This window comes from Setaria viridis, chromosome 9, assembly GCF_005286985.2.
Source record: "Setaria viridis chromosome 9, Setaria_viridis_v4.0, whole genome shotgun sequence".
NCBI classification, from domain to species: Eukaryota; Viridiplantae; Streptophyta; class Magnoliopsida; order Poales; family Poaceae; genus Setaria; species Setaria viridis.
In genome coordinates, this window is record NC_048271.2 from 36224697 (window position 1) to 36245827 (window position 21131).

General features: G+C 46.2%; 1 protein-coding gene across 1 annotated transcript; it reads left to right on the top strand.

The window, feature by feature from the left end:
- Positions 1 to 15725: 15725 nt before the first annotated feature.
- LOC117839752 (autophagy-related protein 3) lies at positions 15726 to 20774 on the top strand. The gene is made up of 10 exons (XM_034720163.2): positions 15726 to 16077; positions 16197 to 16267; positions 16553 to 16669; positions 16754 to 16923; positions 17015 to 17100; positions 17576 to 17627; positions 17712 to 17777; positions 20071 to 20201; positions 20297 to 20407; positions 20556 to 20774. The coding sequence occupies exons 1-9, from the start codon at positions 15917 to 15919 to the stop codon at positions 20391 to 20393; spliced, it is 951 nt and encodes a 316-aa protein (XP_034576054.1). The 5' UTR covers positions 15726 to 15916; the 3' UTR covers positions 20394 to 20407; positions 20556 to 20774.
- Positions 20775 to 21131: the final 357 nt, after the last annotated feature.

A 21131-nucleotide genomic window follows, 5' to 3' on the forward strand; every position in this document is an offset into this window, starting at 1 on the left:
TGGCGAGTTGAGTTTATGCAGCCCTGTTGTGTCTTGAATGCGCTTGAGGACTATGTCGCCATCGTTGAAAGAACGTTTTTTGACGTTGCGATCGTGGTAACGGTGTAGTCCTTCAAGGTATCTTGCTGACTGTACGAGTGCTGCACAGTGTGATTCTTCCAAGATGTCGAGGTCTAAGCGCCTTGTTTCCTCTACTGTCCCTTCATCGTATTGCTGGACCATAGGGGACCTCCACATGACATTAGCAGGGAGTATGGCTTTTGACCCGTAGACGAGGAAGTAGGGCGACTGCCCAGTAGGCTTGCATGGTTGAGTACATAGCCCCTAGAGAACGTTGGGTAGTTCTTTGAGCCACTTGCCTCCTTTGGTGTTGCCAATGTCGTGCAGCCTTTTCTTGAGAACTTCGAGTAACATGCCGCTAGCGCGCTCAACCTGGCTGTTGGCTCTTGGGTGAGCGACAGAGACGTAGCGAACATCGATTTCGCTATTTTTGCAGTACTCCCAGAACTCATGATTGTTGAAATTTGAGCCTAGGTCTGTGATAATTCTGTTTGGGAATTCGTAGCGGTGTACGATTTCGTCCAGGAAGTCGAGAACTTTATCAGCCTTGGGACAAGTGACGGGTTTTACCTCAATCCATTTGGTGAACTTATCGATGGCAACGAGAACTCGATTAAATCCTCCTGGGCTGTTGGGAGCAGACCAATCATGTTGAGCCCTTAGCATGCGAAAGGCCATGTTGGAGGTATGGTGATGAGTTTGTAGGAAGGGACATGTTGTTGCTTGGTGAAAAACTGGCAGCCTTGACATATGTGGACTAGTTCCTCTACATCTGCCAGCGTAGTTGGCCAATAAAATCCTTGTCTGAAAGCTTTGCCTACTATTGTTCTTGAGGATGCGTGATTCCCGCAGATTCCTTTATGTATTTCCTCCAAGATGTCCTTGCCATCCTCGCGAGTGATGCACTTCATGAGTACACCCGAGGACGCTCCTCTTCTGTACAGTTTATCTTCGACTAGAACATAGCTTTTGCCTCGTGGTGAGACTTGTTTTGCCTGCGTCTTGTCTGAAGGTAGCTTGTTCTCTTTAATGTAGTTGATAAAAGGAGTCCTCCAGTCTACCTTGATCATCATGATTTCCCGTTCAGGTTCTGGTGGACCCTTACTGGTGGTTGTTGGAGTTGCTTGTTCTGTTATGGACGGCTTACGAAGTTCGTGAACAAAAATGTCTGCTGGGACTTCCAAGGACAATGCTCCGAGTTCCACTGCCCACTTTGAGATCCTGCCCGTGGCACCCCGATTGTGGAGGATTTCGCCAAGTGGGAAGTCAGTGATGACGGATATGTTGTGTTCTTGGAAGTAGTATCACAGTTTCCGCGAAGTGAGTAGTATGGCATATAGTAGCTTCTGGACCGGCGGGTACCGTGTCTTGGAGTCCGAGAGTACTTCGTTGACAAAGTATAACTCTGGACTTTGTAGATGTGGCCTGGTTCAGACCTTTCGACTACTATTGCTGTGCTGACAATGTGAGTGGTTGTAGCGATGTACAAGAGCAAGTCTTCGTTTGGTGTTGGAGCTGTGAGGATCGGTGGCTTTGACAGGAAGTCTTTTAGTTGTAACAGAGCCTTATCCGCCTTCTTTGTCCATTGTAACTTGTCTTGTCGCTTAAGTAGTTTGAAAAAGGGTAGACCCCATTCAATCTGTTTAGGGCGCGATGCAGCCTGTAAGCTTCTACACATCTTTGCCGGATGGGGCCTGCATATTGGTGATGGCGGAGATTTTCTTAGGGTTTTCCTCGATGCCTCAATGACTGATGATGAACCTGAGTAGTTTCCCCGATGGTACGCCGAAAACGCATTTGGTAGGATTGAGTTTCCATTGGAACGCTCACAGGCTTGTGAAAATATCTTCTAAGTCTGCGATCAGATCGTTTGGATTCCTAGTTTTGACTACTACATCATCCACGTAGGCTTCTACATTGCGGTGTAGTTATTTCTCAAAGAACATTTTAATTACGCATTGATAAGTCGATCCTGCGTTCTTCAGCCTAAAGGACATTGTCTTGTAGTAGAATGCTCCAAAAGGGGTGATGAATGCGGTCTTGGCTTGATCTTCTTCCTTGAGTGCTATCTGGTGATATCCCGAGTAGCAATCGTGGAAATAGAGTAGTGTGCACCCAGCTATGGAGTCGACTACTTGGTCGATTCTGGGGAGCCCAAAGAGATCTTTGGGACAATGCTTATTGAGGTCTGTGTAGTCGACACACATCTTCCATTCGTTGTTGTTCTTCTTGCAAACTAGAACTGGGTTGGCTAGCCAATCAGGGTGAAAGACTTCCTTTTATGAAGCCTGCCGCGAGTAGTTTAGCTAGCTCTTTCTTTATCGCATCTCTTCTGTGTTGAGCGAATCTTCGTAGTCGTTGTATTTTCGGAGTAGCTTTAGGATCGACGTTGAGAGAGTGCTCGATCAGTTCCTTGGGCACACCCGGCATGTCAGCCGGTTTCCACGCAAAAATATCTCGGTTTGCCTGAAGGAAGCTGACGAGTACGCCTTCCTATTGGGGGTCTAGCCCTGTTCCGATCAGGGCTATTTTGGATGGGTCGCCAGACTCAAGGTCGATAGCTTTGAAATCCTTGTTATTTGCTGGCTTGACTTTGGTGGCCCCCGACTTGTTTTCTAAAATTTCAAGTTCAGCCGGGGTAAGCTTTTTCGAAATAGTGAAAACTTGTTGCATGGAGCTGGAAACTTGAGTAGTCGCGGCTATCTCAATAGCTTCCATGTCGCATTCATAGGATCATCGTAGGTCTCCACGAAGAGATAGTTCTCCTTTCGGTCTAGGCATTTTCAGTAGCAGGTACACGTAGTGTGGGATGGTGATGAACTTGGCTAGGGCTGGTCTTCCAAGGATGGCATGGTAAGAAGTCTCGAAGTCAGCCACCTCAAACTTGATGTACTCTGTGCGGTAATGCTCTTTGGTGCCAAAGGTGACAGGTAGGACGACTTGTCCTAGTGGAATAGCTACGTTGCCTGAGACGATTCCGTAGAAGGGAGAATCCGTTGGGGTAAGCATTTCAGTGATGTCGAGGCCCATCTTGCTTAGAGTCTTGGTGAAGATGACGTTGAGTCCACTACCGCCGTCGATGAGTACTTTGGTTAGTCTTGAGCCTACGACAACTGGGTCTAGTACCAGAGGGAAACGTTTTGGTTCTGAGAAGTTAGTCCATTGATCCTTTCTGCTGAAGGTAATGGGTACCTCAGACCATTTGAGAGGTGTGGGGGTGGCTAGTTCGATAGCCATAATTTCTCTGAGTACTAATTTGTTGGATCGCTTGGAGGTAGTGCCTGAAATTCCGCCAAAAATGACGTTGACAAAAATGACGTTGACAGTTTTAGACGTTGTCTGGAACTTGTCTTCGCCGTCTTCATTTTCATCCATCTTGCCCTTACCTTTGTTCTTATTGTTGTTATTGCTATTGTTGTTGGCGGGAGATTCTGGCAACTCTTGCATTACTCTGCGAAGGCTGTAGCAGTCTATTGCAGCGTGCTTGCTGTGCGGGTGCCATGGGCATTGTTTCTTGAGTAGTTCTTTGAATGAAGGACCATCATTTTGTTTGTTTGGTCCTTTATTGCTTGAGTTTGACATTGCTGCAACAGTATTGTCTGGTTTGCGCTTGCGATTCTGATTGCCCGAGTAGCTGTTTCGGTGATCGCCGTTGCGGTTTCTGTCTTTGTTCTTGGTTGTTACCTTGGTTGTTGTTATCACGCCCACGATTACGGTGTGAGCCAAACCTTTCGCATTCCTTATCTTCTTCGTCTGCCCATGATTGAGCCATAATTTTAAGTTCTTTGGCATCCACTAGATAGCGTCTGCCAAAGTCTTGGAACATGCGTCGGTCCCAGAGGCCGTTTTGAAAGCATTCTATCACGTCTGCCTCTAAAATGTCGACAATTGTAGCCTTTTTGTTAAAAAAAGTGGTATAGGTATCCGTTTGATCCGGCTATAGAGGTCTATTTGTGCAAATTTTTGATCGGCTATTTATTTCTGCAAATTCGTAAAAGAAAAAAAAATAAAATAAAAATTCCCCAAACAGATGGCGACGGAAAAGTCTCTGGGTCCTTTCCAGCCTACTACGGCCCAAGACGCCAGGAATTCAACTTCCAACTCCGTTGGCCGCACATCCTTTTCCCCAGAGCTTTGCTCGGGCAACTCCGGTCATCCCGCGGTGGTGATGCGTTCTCCTATCCTTTTCCTTTCTGCTGTGGCCTTTGGGAACGCTGCAGTGCTGGTAATTGAATAGACGCTTCGGTTCGGCCATCGTATTTATCGCGTCGACGCCCGTGCAAGTAACCGCCCAACCAGCGCATTTTCAATTCCTTTCCACCATGGAACGTGCTCAAAGAACGAATGAATGACCATTCTCCGTAAAGAATGCTGTGTTGGCTTGAAAATGAACCAAGAAACGGGGAGAAGAATCGCAAAGAAACAGATCCACGCTAGATACTTGCCATTCCCTGCCACAGACAAACCTAGATACTTGCCACATAGTACTCTAGTACTCTCCCAGGACGAGCTAGCCGAGAGCCTCAACTTGGGTCCTGGGCGGCGGCATCTGACCGGCGTCACGAGCGAGCTCCATGGCCGGAGAAGCCCAGGATTATTCATGGCCGCCGGCAGCGGGCGTCAGGTCCACGCTGGTCGAGGAAGAATCCCTACGTGCGCTATGCAGAAAGTTCAACATACCGGAGGAGTACAAGCCATCCTGCGCCGGCGACGAGCCGACGGGCGGGCGTGCAAGACGCCGCCACGTCTTAAGGGGTCCATCTGCGTCTACGAGAGCGCACTCCGCGCCGGCATGCGCGTCCCTCTGCATCCCTTCTACTGCCAAGTGCTCCGGCATTACGGGATCCCGCCCAGCCAGCTCACCCCAAACGCATGGCGCTACATGGCCGCTTTCGCCGTGCACTGCACCAACGCCGGCGTGGAGCCAAGGGTGTCCCTGTTCCGCTTTTTCTTCTCGGTCTGCACTTACGGGTACGGAGACTGCTGGTATGCCCTTAGGCCGCGGAAAAAGTCGAGCCCCGACTCCAACAGGAGGCGCAGGCTCTTCTGCACCAGCTCCAAACCGGCGACGGACAATGGGTGGATGGAGAAGTACTTTTTCCTCTCCTCACCCACCGGCACTTGGCCGTTCCCGGTCAAGTGGGGGAAGCTCCGTAGGGAACCCTATTGTCATCCAGAGCTCGGTTATGAGTCCGATAATGACGCCCAGAAGTTGTATATGGACAAGGAAGTGGATCTATTGTCTTTTCTTTCCTGTCACAAGTTGCCCGTTGTCCTTGCGCGCGGCCACGGAGGTGAAAATGGTGAGCGGCTGAGCGCTGACGGCACGGAAGTGATTCAAACGGAGAACAACTCCGGTGCTGAAGCGGAGAGGACGGGATCGGTGACGTCCAAGAGAAAGTCGCCAGCTGCTGCTCAGTCGAATCCACTATCAATATCCCTTCCAGGACCACCACCAGGAGACGGCACCACTCGTCATGATCTTCTCATGTCGAGTGATGAGAGCGGATGAAAAGATCACGCAGATGGAGATGCGAACGATGCATGGTTCAAGAAGCTCAAGGATGGCTTCGGGAAGGCAATGGACGTGGTGAAAGATGAAAACACCTTGCTCCGCAATGAGCTCGCCGAGGCCAGGGAGGCAGCCAAGGCGGATATCGCCAAAAGCCAGGAGGGAGTCAGAGGCCGCTGCCAAGGCCGAGATCGACAAGGTCAGGGAGGCAGCCAAGGCCGAGGTCGCCAAGGCAAGGGAGTTGGAGATGGCCGCCAAGGCCGAACTAGCCAAGGTCAGGGAAGCAGCCAAGGTCAAGGCCGCCGAGGCATGGGAGTCGGAGATGGCCGCTAAGGTAGAGGTTGCCAAGGCAAGGGAGTAGGAGATGGCCGCCAAGGCTGAACTAGCCAACAAGGTCAGGAAGTCACAAGATGCCCAATTCCAAGCGTTGATCAAGCCCTTTCAGGACTGGAAGGCCAAGCTGCAAAGCGCAACCAACAAGCATGCAGAGTATCTATCAACATTCAACACTGAGCTGACAAAAATACCTACGATAGTGTCCTTGACACTGCCACCAAGAGCGCTGCGACCGTGACCACAGTCAACACGACGCCCACAGCCTATCCGGGATGAGGACATAGTGAGGTAATTAGATAAGCTCAATTCCTCAAATAATTTTGCTTTTGTTTTTGGATCATATTGTGATAATGAAGCAAAGAAGCATGTATAAAACTGTTAGAGCAAACCTCCTATCCTAGGAATATTGTACATGACTGCATGTAGTACTATTGTCGGCTTGCTCGCCCTGGTGCTCCATGGAATTTTATTTTTTATCCAGCTTTCTCTGTATCTACACTCTATTTTTTATCTTGTGCACGCCTGCCTGCTAGTTGCCTTCTCAACTGCAACCCTTTGGTGAAAAATAGTAATGTGATTGAAAACAAAAACTGCGATGCATGTTTTGAAAGAATTTTCTCATGCCTTTTCTTGTTTGCTATATCTCTTTCTATCAACTGTAAGAAAAAGGCTGCCGTAGATATAATGCATACTATTAGTTCATACAGTATGAACTAATTAATGTAGTCTCAGTCAAACTGTAGTGAGTACAAAGTCTAGTTTGTAACCGAGATTCAAAGCCAAATCTTTAGGATTCGATTTGATCTTCTCGACAATTTGTTTTCAATGAGTACAGACATTAGCATGTAGCTCCAAATAAAGAAATTAACTTGATGCATGAAGAAGTCTAATCCTTATTTACAGCAGAATGTTAGTTTATTTGTTCCATCGCAACTAGTCAATATAGTTCTTGCATAAATTCTATAATAAAAAAGACGTGACCTGGGTAAAGTTAATGTGGGAAACCTACTACATAAATGGAGAAGTCCCACACATAGCGGGTGAAGTTGGATCGTTCTGGTGGAAAGATATTTTAAAACTTTATGATCAGTTTAGAGGAGCAGCAACATGTACAGTTGGTGATGGTAAATCAGTTCTCTTCTGGATGTTTAGAATGATAGATTGCTGAAGAACTCCTTCTCAAGACTGTTCAGCTTCGCAAAAAACACGCACATAACAGTAGCACACTTTTTGCAAAACAACACCATAGAAGAGCAGTTTCATATACCACTATCTGAAGAAGTCTTTCAAGAATACCAAGAGTTGCAGATTATCATTCAGGGGATTCAAGTGCACGAATAAATCCGTGACTTCTGGCAATATATATGGGGATCTAGTACCTACTCTTCCAAACAGTTGTATAACTTCCCATTCAAAAACATAAGACCACCCTCTCCATTCCTATGGATCTGGAAGTCCAGGTGTACCAACAAACTCAGAGTCTTTTCATGGCTTAAACCTTCTAAAATAGAAAAACTTCATGGTCAATGGTGGCAACTATAATTGTGCAATGTGTAATAATAATATGGAGGAAACTGCCTACCACCTATTCTTCACCTGCAACTTTAGTTCAGCCTGCTGGAGCAAAATTGGCCTACGATGGCACCTCAACCTTCCATTCTACAGGATGTTAAAGACTGCAAAAGACATGCCCCAAAACCCTTTCTTCATGGAGCTTTTTATTATAGCTGCTTGGAATATCTAGAAGTAAAGGAATGCACTGATTTTCGAAGGGAAACGTCCATCCATAAATTCCTAGGTCTCTCACTTTGTGGATGAGACCAGACTTCAAGCTTACAGAATCAAAGAAAGCAAGAGACAACCTTTCCTTTAACTGGGTTGATTTAGTTTAGCTTATCCTATTTAGCTCTTTCACTACCGGGGAAAGCCCCATCACTGCCGGTTGGGAACCCCTTTAGTACTGGTTTCGCAACTGGTACTACTAGTTCGGTACTAGGGGGCCATTAGTACCGGTTGAAATAACCAGTACAAAAGGGATATTAAAAAATAAAAAAATTGAAATCCCTCGCCGGCCCTGCTGCCAGCCCCGGCCTCCCGCGGTCCTCTACACCCTCCACCCGCCCGCCCACCCCGCCGCCGGCCGTCGCTCCCACCACCCCTGCTCGCCGCCGCTCCTGCCACCCACCGTCACCGCCGCCGTCTTACCTCGCCCTGTTGCTGCTCCTCACTGTCGGTGAGGGGGAGGGGAGGGAAGGCAGAGGAGAAGAGGAAGGGTGTGTTGAGAGAGAGAGAGGAGAGAGAGATAGAGGAGGGGTGGAGAAGGGTCTGCCGGTTGAGATAAGGTGCCGGTCACGGGATAAGAAGGAGGACTGCCGGGAGCAGCCGGTAGCGGGGGGTGGATAAGGTGGCAGATGGGAGTTTTAGTACTGGGTGGAAACTCTACCCGGTACTAAATGTCACCATTTAATTAGTATCGGGTGGAGGCTCCACCCGGTACTAAAGGTGACCTCGGGGACTATCCGTTAGGCCCGGTACTCCGGGCTAAAATGCAACCGGTACTAAGGGGGTGTTTGGATACGAGGTGCTAAACTTTAGTAGGGTCACATTGGATGTTCGAATGCTAATTAGGAGGACTAAACATGAGCTAATTATGAAACTAATTGCACAAATGGAGTCTAATTCGCGAGACAAATCTATTAAGGCTAATTAATCCATCATTAGCAAATAGTTACTGTAGCACCACATTATCAAATCATGGACTAATTAGGCTTAATAGATTCGTCTCGCAAATTAGACTCCATCTGTGCAATTAGTTTTGTAATTAGACTATGTTTAATACTTTTAATTAGTATTCAAACATCCGATGTGACATGCGCTAAAGTTTAGCAGGGGGTATCCAAACACCCCTAAACCTTGGGACGAATGCTCAGTTTTTCAGTAGCGTTTCTTGAAGCTCTTTCCTTTTTAGGGTACTTTGGTGGCCCTTTTGTTATTATCTTGTATAGTTCCTTCTTTCTTTTTAATATATTTTATCACAATGAGGACCTCCCCACTATACAGTTTTTTTCTTAAAAAAATAGTTCTTGCATCCTATACTTAACATTTTAAGTTGTGATCAGATGACACATAATTGGGATTTTTTTATCAGTAATACATATGAGTACTTTGGGATTTTTTTTATTTATAACCAAGTTGGGTAATTTAGATAGTTATTTTGTAGAATACGTCCTTTTTCTCTCAATACGTACAGGTATAGACTTTGGGATTTATTTTGCGAGACAACAGATTTATCTTTTTTCAATGTGGACAATTCTTCTTTTTTATGGCAGCAATAGCACAATACATACTATCACACACACTAAGACCAACATTAGAGTTGTTCACATAATCTCCCATTTAGAGATGAAGTACATTAATCACACTGGAGTCTGAATATATTTGAAAGGATAAGTCTTGGGATGCAGTTTTTGTGCACTAGGTTAGGTTATGCATTTCCATAAGGTTTTGTGCTTATATTGAACTAGATTCAGGGTGTGTCGTTCGAATATGGTACAAACGTTTAAGGATAACCTCCTTAACCTGCTATATAATGAATGAGAACCTGATTTAGATACTTTGAGCATTTATTTTGATCTTTCTCTATGAATCAACATCCTTTTCAGATTTTTTGTAACACATGGAGTTAACATTTGCCTTGCAGAAGGTGCTGCAGGGCTTCTTCTGTATTGCATTTACATAACTTAATGGGGTGTTTGGATACCAAGGGCTAAACTTTAGCCCTGTCACATCGGTTATTCGGATATTAATTAGAAGGATTAAACATGAGTTAATTACAAAACTAATTGCAGAACCCCTAGGCTAAATCACGAGACGAATCTATTAAGCCTAATTAATCCATCATTAGTGAATGGTTACTGTAGCACCACATTGTCAAATCATGGACTAATTAGGCTTAATAGATTCGTCTCGCGATTTAGCCTAGGGGTTGTGCAATTAGTTTTGTAATTAACCTATATTTAATACTCCTAATTAGTGTCCAAACATCCGATGTAACAGGTGCTAAAATTTAGCCTAGGCGAGCTAAACACCCCCTAAGAGGATACAACATTCTGTTTAAGATGGTATACTTGGGCCCCGTTTTCTTCCACTGACTTATTTTTAGCTCCCGTCACATCGAATGTTTAGATACTAATTAGGAGTATTAAACGTAGACTATTTACAAAACCCATTACATAAGACGAATCTAAACGGTGAGACGAATCTATTAAGCCTAATTAGTCCATGATTTGACAATGTGTTGCTACAGTAAACATTTGCTAATGATGGATTAATTAGGCTTAATTAGGCTTAATAGATTCGTCTCGCCGTTTAGATTCGTCTTATGTAATAGGTTTTGTAAATAGTCTACGTTTAATACTCCTAATTAGTATCTAAACATTCGATGTGACACGTGCTAAAAATAAGTCAGTGGAAGAAAACGCCCTCCTGGTTGGCACTAGTATGCAGGGCAGCAGCAGCTTTTTACATATATATGTCGAGTAGCGTGTAAGCAGAACCGATGTTAATGTTCAACTGAATTATCAGGACAAGCACCTTTTGCCAATGCCTTTGCTTGCCTGCTGGTTATGGTGTGCTGTGAACCGACTTTTTTGTTTTTTGGCCCTATTTGCGAAAAAATTTCACAAATAGGCCCCTGGCGAAACTAATTCCGAAAATGGACCCTCGGCTTGGCGCCAGGCTGGCTGGCGCCAAGGTATAACGTCTTGGCGCCAGCCATCCTGGCGCCAAGGTCCCCACGCCCCGCCTCCGACGTGGCGGGCGCCGGCTGACGTGGCGCGGAGGCTCGGCGCCAGCCATCCTGGCGCCGAGCCTTTTACCATAACGGCACCTTCTGCGCAGTTTGGTTTTCAAACCGGAACAACCCGACGCCCGAGCCGCGCCCCATTCGTCCGCCGCCGCCGCCGCCGCCGCCGCCGCCGCCGCCCGCCCGGCTGCCCGCCCCCACGCGCCGGCCCGCCGCCGCCCGCCCCGCTCGCCCCGACGCGCCGGAACGCCGGCGCCCGCCCGGCTCGCCCGGGCGCCGCCCCGCCGCCGCCCGGCCGGCGGCCCGCCCAGCCCCACGCGCCGCCCCGCCGCCGCCCGGCCGGCTCGCCCGGCCGCCGCCCGCCCGGCTCGCCCCCACGCGCCGGCCCGCCGCCGCCCGCCCGGCTCGGCCCCGGGCGCCGGACCGCCGCCGCCCGCCCGGCTCCCCCGGGCGCCGCCCCGCCTCCGCGCCCGGCCCCACGCGCCGCCCCGCCGGCGCCCGGCCGGCTCGCCCGGCCGCCGCCCGCCCGGCCAGGAGGCTCGCCAGGAGGTACCTAAAATTATAATATTGATAAATTTGAATAGTTAGGTTAAATTTAGATAGATTGGTAGAATTTTTAGATAAAATAGGTAGATATTACTAGTTATTACTAATTATTATGATAAAATAGGTAGAATTTTTAGGTTAAATTAGAATGGTTAGATATGATAACTAATAGCATAGTAAAGTAGTTATTACGATATTTAGTTAAGTAGTTGTATAGGTAAGTATGTAGGTACATATTATGTGACATAGTTAGTTAGTATATGTGACACATTTAGTTAGTTGTATTTAGTAGACTTAGAATGTTTAATTTATTATGGACTAAATGAATTGTGCGTCGTTATATTGATATACTAGATGGAGAACGTAGTGAGCATATATTACGGAGGCACTGTGGAAAGGGATGAATATGGATGTGTTAAGTTTGTTGGCATGCAGTGCGAGGTTGTCATATTCGATGAGAAACCATCGTTTAGTGAGTTGGTTGCAAGGGCTCGGGAGGAGTTACATTGTCATGAAAATGATGAAATCATAGTCGAGGGCATACTTCACCTAGGTTCCCCTCTCAACATTCAAAGGAAGATAGTCCCAATTCGGTGTGCAGGTCAGTGGGAGAAATATGTGAGGACGGTTATGAATGGTCATTCCCCAAGTGTTGAAGTGGTTGTTCGTCCGGTGGGAGTTGACCGAAATCCTCGTCGGTTTTCCCGACCAATGGGTCAACGGGCACATTTCGATCCTCCCGTCCAAGAACCTGTTATGAACGTGGATGTTGCACCTACTATTCCCGATGCTGAATCTGCCCCTAATGAAGTAGTTGGACATGGTTGTCGGATTGACGATAATGTGGCGGACTCTCCTAATGAGTTCCTTTTCACTCAGAATGATCCGAGTAAGTGTCTCACCGGTTTCTATTGATACGAGATAATCCATTCGTTCCATCCACTTATTCTTTACTCATATTTGTACTTGATGGCGCAGGAGATATTCCAGAAAATGTGGATGTGCCTCTAGTTGATGCGCAAGTGCAATGTGGAGATGGATTTCGTGGCTCTAATAGTGTTGAAGTTTTGAATGATGAAGATGCATACGAGATGGGAGTGGATCTTGATTCTGATGATGATCGTCCTGTTGGGGAGATGACAGAGAGTGATATTGAGATGTTCAGGCGTATATTCCCCGGACGTCGTGATCCGATAGTTCATGAGTTTAGCGACCTGACTCTTTCCGATCAGGCGTTTGCAGAAGGACGTGATGATGAGCTCCTAGAAGCTCCTGAAGCTGGTCCTAGTATGGTTATTGAGGAGGGTAGGGTATTTAAGGACCTTCCCGCATTGAAGAGATGGTTGCAAGCCTTTGCGGTGATACGGAAGAGACCATATAAAGTGTTGCATTCATATGCGGAGCGCCGTTACACAGTTCTGTGTGACAAGGAACGGTGTCCGTGGAGGGTTTGTGCAAGAAAGCAAAATATCACCGGGAAGTGGAAGATCACAAAAGTAGTCGGTCCACACAATTGTGCTGACCATGAGCTTACAGTGAGACATCCGCAGCTAACATCTACCCTCATTGCGAAGCGATTGATGGGAATATTGAAGGAACAACCCAACATGAAAGTGAGAACAATTATAAGAACTGTTGAGGAGATTTATGGAGGATATGTGATAACTTATGGTAAAGCTTGGAGGGCTAAGCAGCGTGCGTGGAGGATGATATATGGAGATTGGGAGTCTGGGTACGAGCAGCTGCCAGTTCTTTTTAATGCTATTAAAGCGGTGAATCCAGGCATGCATTATGAGTACATTCCAAAGCCAAATGCTTGGAAGGAGGACGGGAGGCAGATATTCGGGCGTGCTTTCTGGTGCTTCCCTCAGTCTGTGGAAGCCTTTAGGCACTGTCGTCCTGTTTTCTCTATTGATGGTACGTTTTTGATTGGCAAATATAGAGGCACACTTCTTATAGCCATATCTTGTGACGCGAACAATATGTTGGTTCCTTTGGCATTTGCATTGGTTGAGAGGGAGAACAATGACAGTTGGGGGTGGTTCTTAAGACTAGTCCGGATACATGTGGTTGGTCCTGGTAGGGAGGTTGGCGTTATATCCGATAGGCATCAGGGCATACTTAATGCTGTGCAAGAACAGATAGAGGGTTATGCACCTTTGCATCATCGTTGGTGCACTCGGCACCTTGCGGAGAACCTTCTTCGGAAGGATGGTGTGAAGGATAATTTTGATCTGTTTCAAGTTGCAGCACGGCAGCTTGAGGACTATTACTTTCAGCGCAAATTGGAGCAGGTAAGGACCGCAACAAATGCAGAAGGTCGACATTGGCTTGCTGGTTTGATGAGAGATGTGGATAAGTGGACTAGAGCTCACGACGCCGGTGGTTGGAGGTACAAGTTTCAGTGCAGTAACATGGCCGAGTCATTCAATAAGTTGTTATTGGGGATACGTGGTATGCCTGTGAACGCAATAGTTGAATTCACCTTCTACAGGCTTGTTGCGTGGTTCAATGAAAGACACGCAAAAGCAGAAGCGTTGCAGGTTGCTGGGGAGAGATGGGCTGAAAAACCAAAGAGACATCTCATCATTGCAAATGAAAGGGCTTCCACACATGAGGTGCAATGTTTTGATCTTGGCTCAGGAACTTATCAGGTGGAGCATAGGGGCGGTACAACGTCCGACGGTGAGATCCGAGAGTCGAGGATACATGTGGTAGTTCTCCGAGATTTCAAGTGCACTTGTGGCAGGCCAAGGCAGTACCACTTCGTATGTTCTCATTTGGTGGCAGCAGCTAGGCATCGCAATTTTGATATCGAGAGCATGATACCACATGAGTTCAGCGTAGACACCCTTGTGCGGACATGGAGCCCCCGCTTCGTGCCTTTCCGCTGCTTTCGCTCGGCGTGCCCGCTCAAGCTTCTTCTCTCTCTCCTCCCTATTTGCAGCAACCCGCCTCCTTTCCTCCTCTTCCTTGTGCTCCTTTTCCGCAGCCTCCTCTACGAGCCTCTTCTCGTACACCTCCTTCCTCTCTGCATCCCAGCGCATCATATACTCCAAAAACTCCTTATCTTCAGGATCGATCTCAGTGTCGATCCACTGCTCAAAATCACATAGCGGTGGAGGGGTCTACAACAAAAGCAACTGTTATAAAACAAAAAAATTATGGACAATAATTATAAGAAAACAACATTTCCTTACCAACATGTTAATGCGGCGCTGACGAAGTGTAGGTTCAAACGCAAAGTTGGAACACATCCAATACCTCTGCCTATACGTGGCATGTTCTTCGGACTTGGCTACCTTGCAAGGATCGCCGCAAAAGCACATCGGCACTGGAACACCACTAGGCAGAGGCAATGGATCGAACGCATTTCCGGTCTTCTTAGCGCCATAACTACAATTTTGTTTATTTGGTTCTATGAATCAAACGCACTTAGGAATAAACCTACATTTGATACACAACAATGAGTATATAACATAACTACGGGCGTTGAGATTACCTTAGTTTCTTAGCTTTTCCACGCCTCGGCATCCTACATTTGCATGAAAACCCTAAGTTCAAAAATGCAAGAAATATATAACGAATCGATGTGAAAAAAGGTACGACGGAGAGAGGATACCTTGCTCTTCAGGATCCACGGATGAAATGAAACTTTCCTAAGCTACAATGTCGATTCGTAGTCTAGGACGAAGTAGGGAGAGTTTTTACCCGAGAGAGTGGAGAACAACGAGGATGAACTCTCGGGCAGGAAGAAGGGGCGGTATTTATGGTAGAAGGCTCGGCGCCAGGATGGCTGGCGCGGAGGCTCGGCGCCAAGATCCATGGCGCCAAGGCTTGGCGCCAGCCATCCTGGCGCCGAGCCTTGGCGCCACGGATCTTGGCGCCGAGCCTCCGCGCCACGTCAGCCGGCGCCCGCCACGTCGGAGGCGGGGCGTGGGGACCTTGGCGCCAGGATGGCTGGCGCCAAGACGTTATACCTTGGCGCCAGCCAGCCTGGCGCCAAGCCGAGGGTCCATTTTCGGAATTGGTTTCGCCAGGGGCCTATTTGTGAAATTTTTTCGCAAAAAGGGCCAAAAAAACAAAAAAGTCGGTGCTGTGAATGGACCATATGTGAAGTAGGGCAACTACTAAAAGTGACTCTCTTGCTAATTTCTGTAACCGGTTTCTTTTCAAATCTGGCGAAAATTTTTGTGGACAATCATATTTCATCACAATTTTAAAGTTTGCAAATAGGCGTTGGCATAACCTCAATTTACCCGGCCGCACAAATATGTAAATCATGAATAACCGTAATTTTCTGAACATATTTACATATGGATATAACATTTTAAGGGTAGCTCTGGATTGAATTTTTGCAAGGATACGAATCTGATGACCCTGATCCCTGATTGGTGACATATCTTGAGCAGTAGCCAATATATCACTGGGCCGAGTCCGTCTCCAGCCTACAACCTCCTACGGTGGAACGGCCCAGGCAAGGACCTGTCCAGGTCCGATGCCGTAGAACATAGCCTCATCGGTGCCGTGCCGTCAGCTACTCAGCTCAGGCAGGGCTCGCAAGTCGCAAGCAAACTCTTTCTCTCCGCTTTCCCCTTCATCTCCGTCGAGAAGGGGCGCCGCGCCGCGAGGGAAGGGAGAAGGACGAGGGGGCGACGATGCAGGTGAAGCAGAAGGTCTACGAGCTCTACAAGGGCACGGTGGAGCGGGTCACGGGCCCGCGCACCGTCTCGGCGTTCCTCGAGAAGGGCGTCCTCTCCGTCCCTGAGTTCATCCTCGCCGGCGACAACCTCGTCGCCAAGTGCCCCACCTGGTCCTGGTGCGTCCTCCGCTCCTCTCCCCCTCGCTTTCCCTCCCTCTCAACTGATTCGGATGGCGTCTGATTGGTTGATTGACTGATTGATCTGGTGGGTGGTTGGGTTGTGCGTGCGTTCGCAGGGAAGCGGGCGATCCAAGCAAGCGGAAGCCGTATCTCCCCGCCGATAAGCAGTTCCTCGTCACCCGGAATGGTATGCTGCTAGTACTGAATTGAGTCAGGATTCGGCTCCTATCTATTTTCCCATCTACGTGAATTGAATTTTGGTGGATTGCAGAATGCACGTTATTGGTGGGTAGAATTGGTAGATTTCCTTCCTCAATCCTGTGATGGGATCAAACATGCTAGTTTAGGAAAAATCATGGAGTAATTGAAAAATTAACACGGGAAACAGGGAAAAATAGGGGCGCTACTGTTTAAAGCTTGTCTCTTATGGGAAGTCATGCCTTCAGAATTCTGAATTTTGTGTTGCTCCCAGTGCCTTGTTTAAGGCGTGCCATCTCGCTTGAGGAAGAGTATGATGCAGCAGGAGCTGAGGTGGTTCTCGATGATGATGATGACGGCGAAGGCTGGCTTGCCACGCATGGAGTGCAAGGTCTATCCTCATCAATGCTGCTCGGTTGCACCTTATTTGGATTATGTGATCTAAACTATATTTTTGTCCATTGATAATGTTTAGCATCAAAAACCAATGAGGAGGAAGACATACCCTCTATGGATACATTGGACATTGGGAAATCTGATGGAATAAAGTCCATTCCTACTTACTTCAGCGGTGGTAAGAAGGAAGAGGAGGAGGAGGAAGATATACCTGACATGGACACTTATGAAGACACAGGGGATAATTTGGTAGGAAGATCACAATTTTTTATCTTGGACAGAGCTAAGCAAAGCTGACAAAGTTGCTGATTCGAGCCTTGCCTTTCTATTCTTATTACAGGTTGCTGCTGAGCCATCATACTTTGTCGCAGAAGAGCCCGAAGATGACAACATCCTTCGTACCAGAACATATGATGTTAGCATAACGTAAGCTCGTTTATCTTGCCTACAGGGTTTGGTTAATTCTTCTTTTCAGTAGGTTAGTCCAACCATACTATGATTGGTGTATTGTGTAGTGTGACATCTATTTGAAGTCTGCCATAGGTTACATTTGTATATACATGGCTGTGGCAGGCGGACATCTCAAATGCATAATGTTCTGGTTTGTACCGGCGGAGTTCTATGTTTTGAATAGCTGGGCCTCTTGAGATTTAAATTTACACAAACTGCATGTTTGGTGCCTGATGAATTATAATTGGCAACTTGGCACATCTGATTTGCAAAAAAATTACAATCAACTGGTTTTCTAACTAGTTAATGGCTGCTGTCTTTAAGGTTTGCCACTGTTGATTATTGAAGATTAGATTAACCAATCAGTTCATTTGCTGTGTGGAAAAAAATTATTTACTTCTTATGTCCCATCCTTGAATTGGAAAGCGCGTAACTAATGATCTTATTGCAGGTATGACAAATACTACCAAACTCCACGTGTCTGGCTGACTGGATATGATGAGGTAAATTTGTACATACTGTTGCATGTAGTTACTGTGGTCTTACTGCAGCTGGACTTGATTCATTTAATTTGTTCTCCATTGCAGTCGAGAATGCCACTAAAGCCTGAACTTGTGTTTGAAGATATCAGCCAAGACCATGCACGAAAAACGGTATATTTTTATCCATTCATTCTTTTGATAAACATACCAAATGGAATGCGTACATGAGATAACTTCTATCATGTCAATAGTCAATATTCTTAATACTGGTAATGTGTTGAGACTTGAGCTATATGATCAGAATAAAAGAACAATGCAATTTCACACGGCAGTTGGTCACAGGGTAGACATCTGTATCGTTTTTGGGATATATATAGTTCAACTTTTCATTTTGCAATATGTTGTATTGGTACGGTCATTAGAAATTAGGTACTTTCATGATTTCATCGTAGCACCCTATAGTTTGGATTTAGTTTTATCCTCCAGATGAAAATCGGTAAGCGTATTTTTGTATTATTGCTTTATGGATTTTTAGAGCAGCTATCCACATATCATTCAAATTTCAAGATAATTATTTAGAGTCAGAAGCAGGTCCCACTTTTCTTTTCTTTTTTTTTCTCTTTTGAGATGGAATACAAAGATTCCATTACAGAACCGGTGTGGTTAAATCGCTAGCAAATGAGAGATTTGGCTATCCTCATCCAACAATGAGCCATAAGAGGCCAGATGATATGCCACCATATTACAGGCCCTTGGGCAATGTGAAATTTCATACTCGTTGCAATGAAATGCAATCGAGTCTTTGCTTCCCGAAAGAGAGTGCACATTTCAGCCAAGTCATATTCGGAGCTCGTGAATGCTTGTTTCACCACCATGGTATCAGTTTCTATGACAATTCTTGCAATAACTATTTGCTTGTCACAGTTTATTGTTTGTAAAAGCATCAGACGATGAAAGATATGGCCTGCAATGGTTGTGCTTATCTGATTACACAATGTTTTAGTCAGATCAAAAGTTCGAAACAGAGGAATAGCTTGTGCCACTGCTTTAATAAGGATTTCGTTACTGGCATAAGAGAGCAACCTTTCTTTCCAGCCCTAAATCCTCCTCCACACTTTTATCTTTAATAGTGAATTCAAAAGTTTTTGTTTTTGAGGGCCTATATAAACATGCAACCCAAATACTTTTTGTTTTTCGCTTCATTGCCCAGGTGGAGTGCTCTCATCATAGCTTGATTCTGTGCATCTCTTGTGTTTTGCTGGACATGCTTGAAAATTTATCCTTGTTAATCATTTGTCCAGAAGAAGCTGCATATAGTTAGAATTCGGTCCACTTCCCTTGCATTTGCCATATCAGCTTTAAGGAGGGAGTCATCCGCAAACAATATGTAGCTGATGCTTGGTGCTGCTTGGCAAACCTTGATACCACTGATTTTGTCTTGCATTTCAGCATCATTTAGCAAGTATGAGGGGGTGTTTGGTTCCACCTTGCTAAACTTTAGTTGCTAAAGTTTAGCAACTTTTAGCTGCTAAACTGCCAAACACCCTTGCTAAAGTTGAGTTGCTAAAGTTTAGCACTTTAGCAAGTTTTTGGTTGCTAAAACTTGCTAAAAGGTGGGCTGGACAACCTATACACCTCATTTATTGCTTGTCTCCCCCTCCTGCACACCTTTAATAAGGGTAGATAGGTCTTTTTACAGCTCATTAAATGTCTTTTAGCAAGAGTATCCAAGCAGCTTTTGCTAAAGTTTAGCAACTAAAGTTTAGCAAATTTTAGCTGCTAAACTTTAGCAAGAGTAACCAAACCCCTCAGTACAGAAGAGAAAAAGGTAGGGTAAAAGAGGATGACCTTATCTCAACCTACGTCTAGGAATTATTCTCTGTACTCTACATACACATCTTATGACCGAGTCTATCCAATCAAGTCAAAAACCCACCCTGATCATCATATCACGGAGCTAATGTCACTCAACACTGTTGTAAGCTTTGCTCATGTGGAGCTTTAAGGCTGCATAGCCTGTGGAACTCATAGACCAACAGAACATTGTCCAAGATAAGTCTGCCAGGGGCAAAGGCATTCTGGGTGGGTGAAATGATGTACAGAAGTGAAAGGGTCTCTAGCCTAGTGGTTAGAGCACCCAAGTAGCACCCAGTAGGTCTGGGTTCAACTCCCCATGGGAGCCAAAAACGGATCTGGAATAAAAATCCCCTGCTGACTTCGGTAAAAAAAAATGATGTACAGTCAAGGATAACATTGTTAGGTGGACCTGCAGCAATAGAGGATAAATTTGAAAAGTAGTTAATGATTAGTTCTTTTTTCTCTGCCTCCTCTGTCCATCCATCATCTTCTTTTCTCAGTTTTCTAATTAACCTTTTCCTCTTTCTATCTGTGAAACAGTTGTCTTCTATTGGATTGCGGTACAGGTTGCCTAGATGTTATAACATAACACGATGTATTGATGCAGGTGACTATTGAAGACCATCCCCACTTATTAGCAGGAAGGCATGCTTCAGTTCACCCATGCAAACATGCAGATGTGATGAAAAAGATAGTTGACGTCCTTGTGTCTCGAGGAGTTGAACCAGAAGTTGACAAGTAATACTCTTTATGTTGCTAACAATTTTCAAAGGCACAATTAATGAAAGCATCACCCTCCTCTTTTAACGGTTTCTACCTCCTCTTCCGAATAGGTATCTTTTCATATTTTTGAAATTCATAGCTTCAGTCATACCAACAATTGAGTATGATTACACAATGGACTTCGACCTGGGCAGTACAAGCTCATGACTGGTTTATCCAAGGTACGCATAAGCTCTTATCGCCAGACAGTGCACTTGCTTATCAACGAGCCCAAGTCAAGTGTTTGGCTCAAACTTTTATGACTTGCACCCTGTTATTTATTTGTGCACTGGCATTGATAAGCAGTTGCCTGGTTGTTGGTTGTCACAGGAAGAAGAAGCATCCTACAGAAAGGCACACGAAGGCTGAATTGCCTGTTTGTGGTTGGAAGTATTTGGGCATCTGCGTTGGTTCCCGTGGATTGGTTGCAATTGTGAACTTAGGAACTCTGGAAGCTGGCAGAACCACCATGTACATTATAACAGTCTGCTTGTGTACATTTGAATTCATTGGTCTCCTTCCATATAAAATCCAGCAAACATATACGTACGTTTGTGTGCATTGCACCACATAGATCCAAGAAACGCACGGCTGACAGTTTGGTTTCACCGGTTTACACGGGTTAAACCTGCTCTGCCATGAACATGACAGCAGGGGAGGTCGCCGGCGCCATGCGCTGTGGTTCGCTCCGTTCTCTGTTCCCTCAGCTTCGGTTTAGATGGGCTGGCTGGTTCGCCGGGTTGCCTGGGTTGGAACCAAACAATGCACAGGGCGGTTTAGATGGGCTGGCTGGTTCGGCGGGTTGCCTGGGTTGGAACCAAACAATGCACAGGGCGGTTTAGAGGAGCATCGAACAGAATCGTGCAACCATCCCCACGGGCCACGGATGCGTCTGCGGTTGGCCGT

Excerpts from the sequence above, each read along its gene's own strand:
- LOC117839752 (XM_034720163.2), top strand. The coding sequence starts at position 15,917 with ATGCAGGTGAAGCAGAAGGTCTACGAGCTCTACAAGGGCACGGTGGAG. Across the intron at positions 17,778-20,070 it reads AAGACCATGCACGAAAAACG|GTGACTATTGAAGACCATCC; the intron begins GTATATTTTTAT and ends GTATTGATGCAG. Across the intron at positions 20,202-20,296 it reads GTTGAACCAGAAGTTGACAA|GTATCTTTTCATATTTTTGA; the intron begins GTAATACTCTTT and ends TCTTCCGAATAG.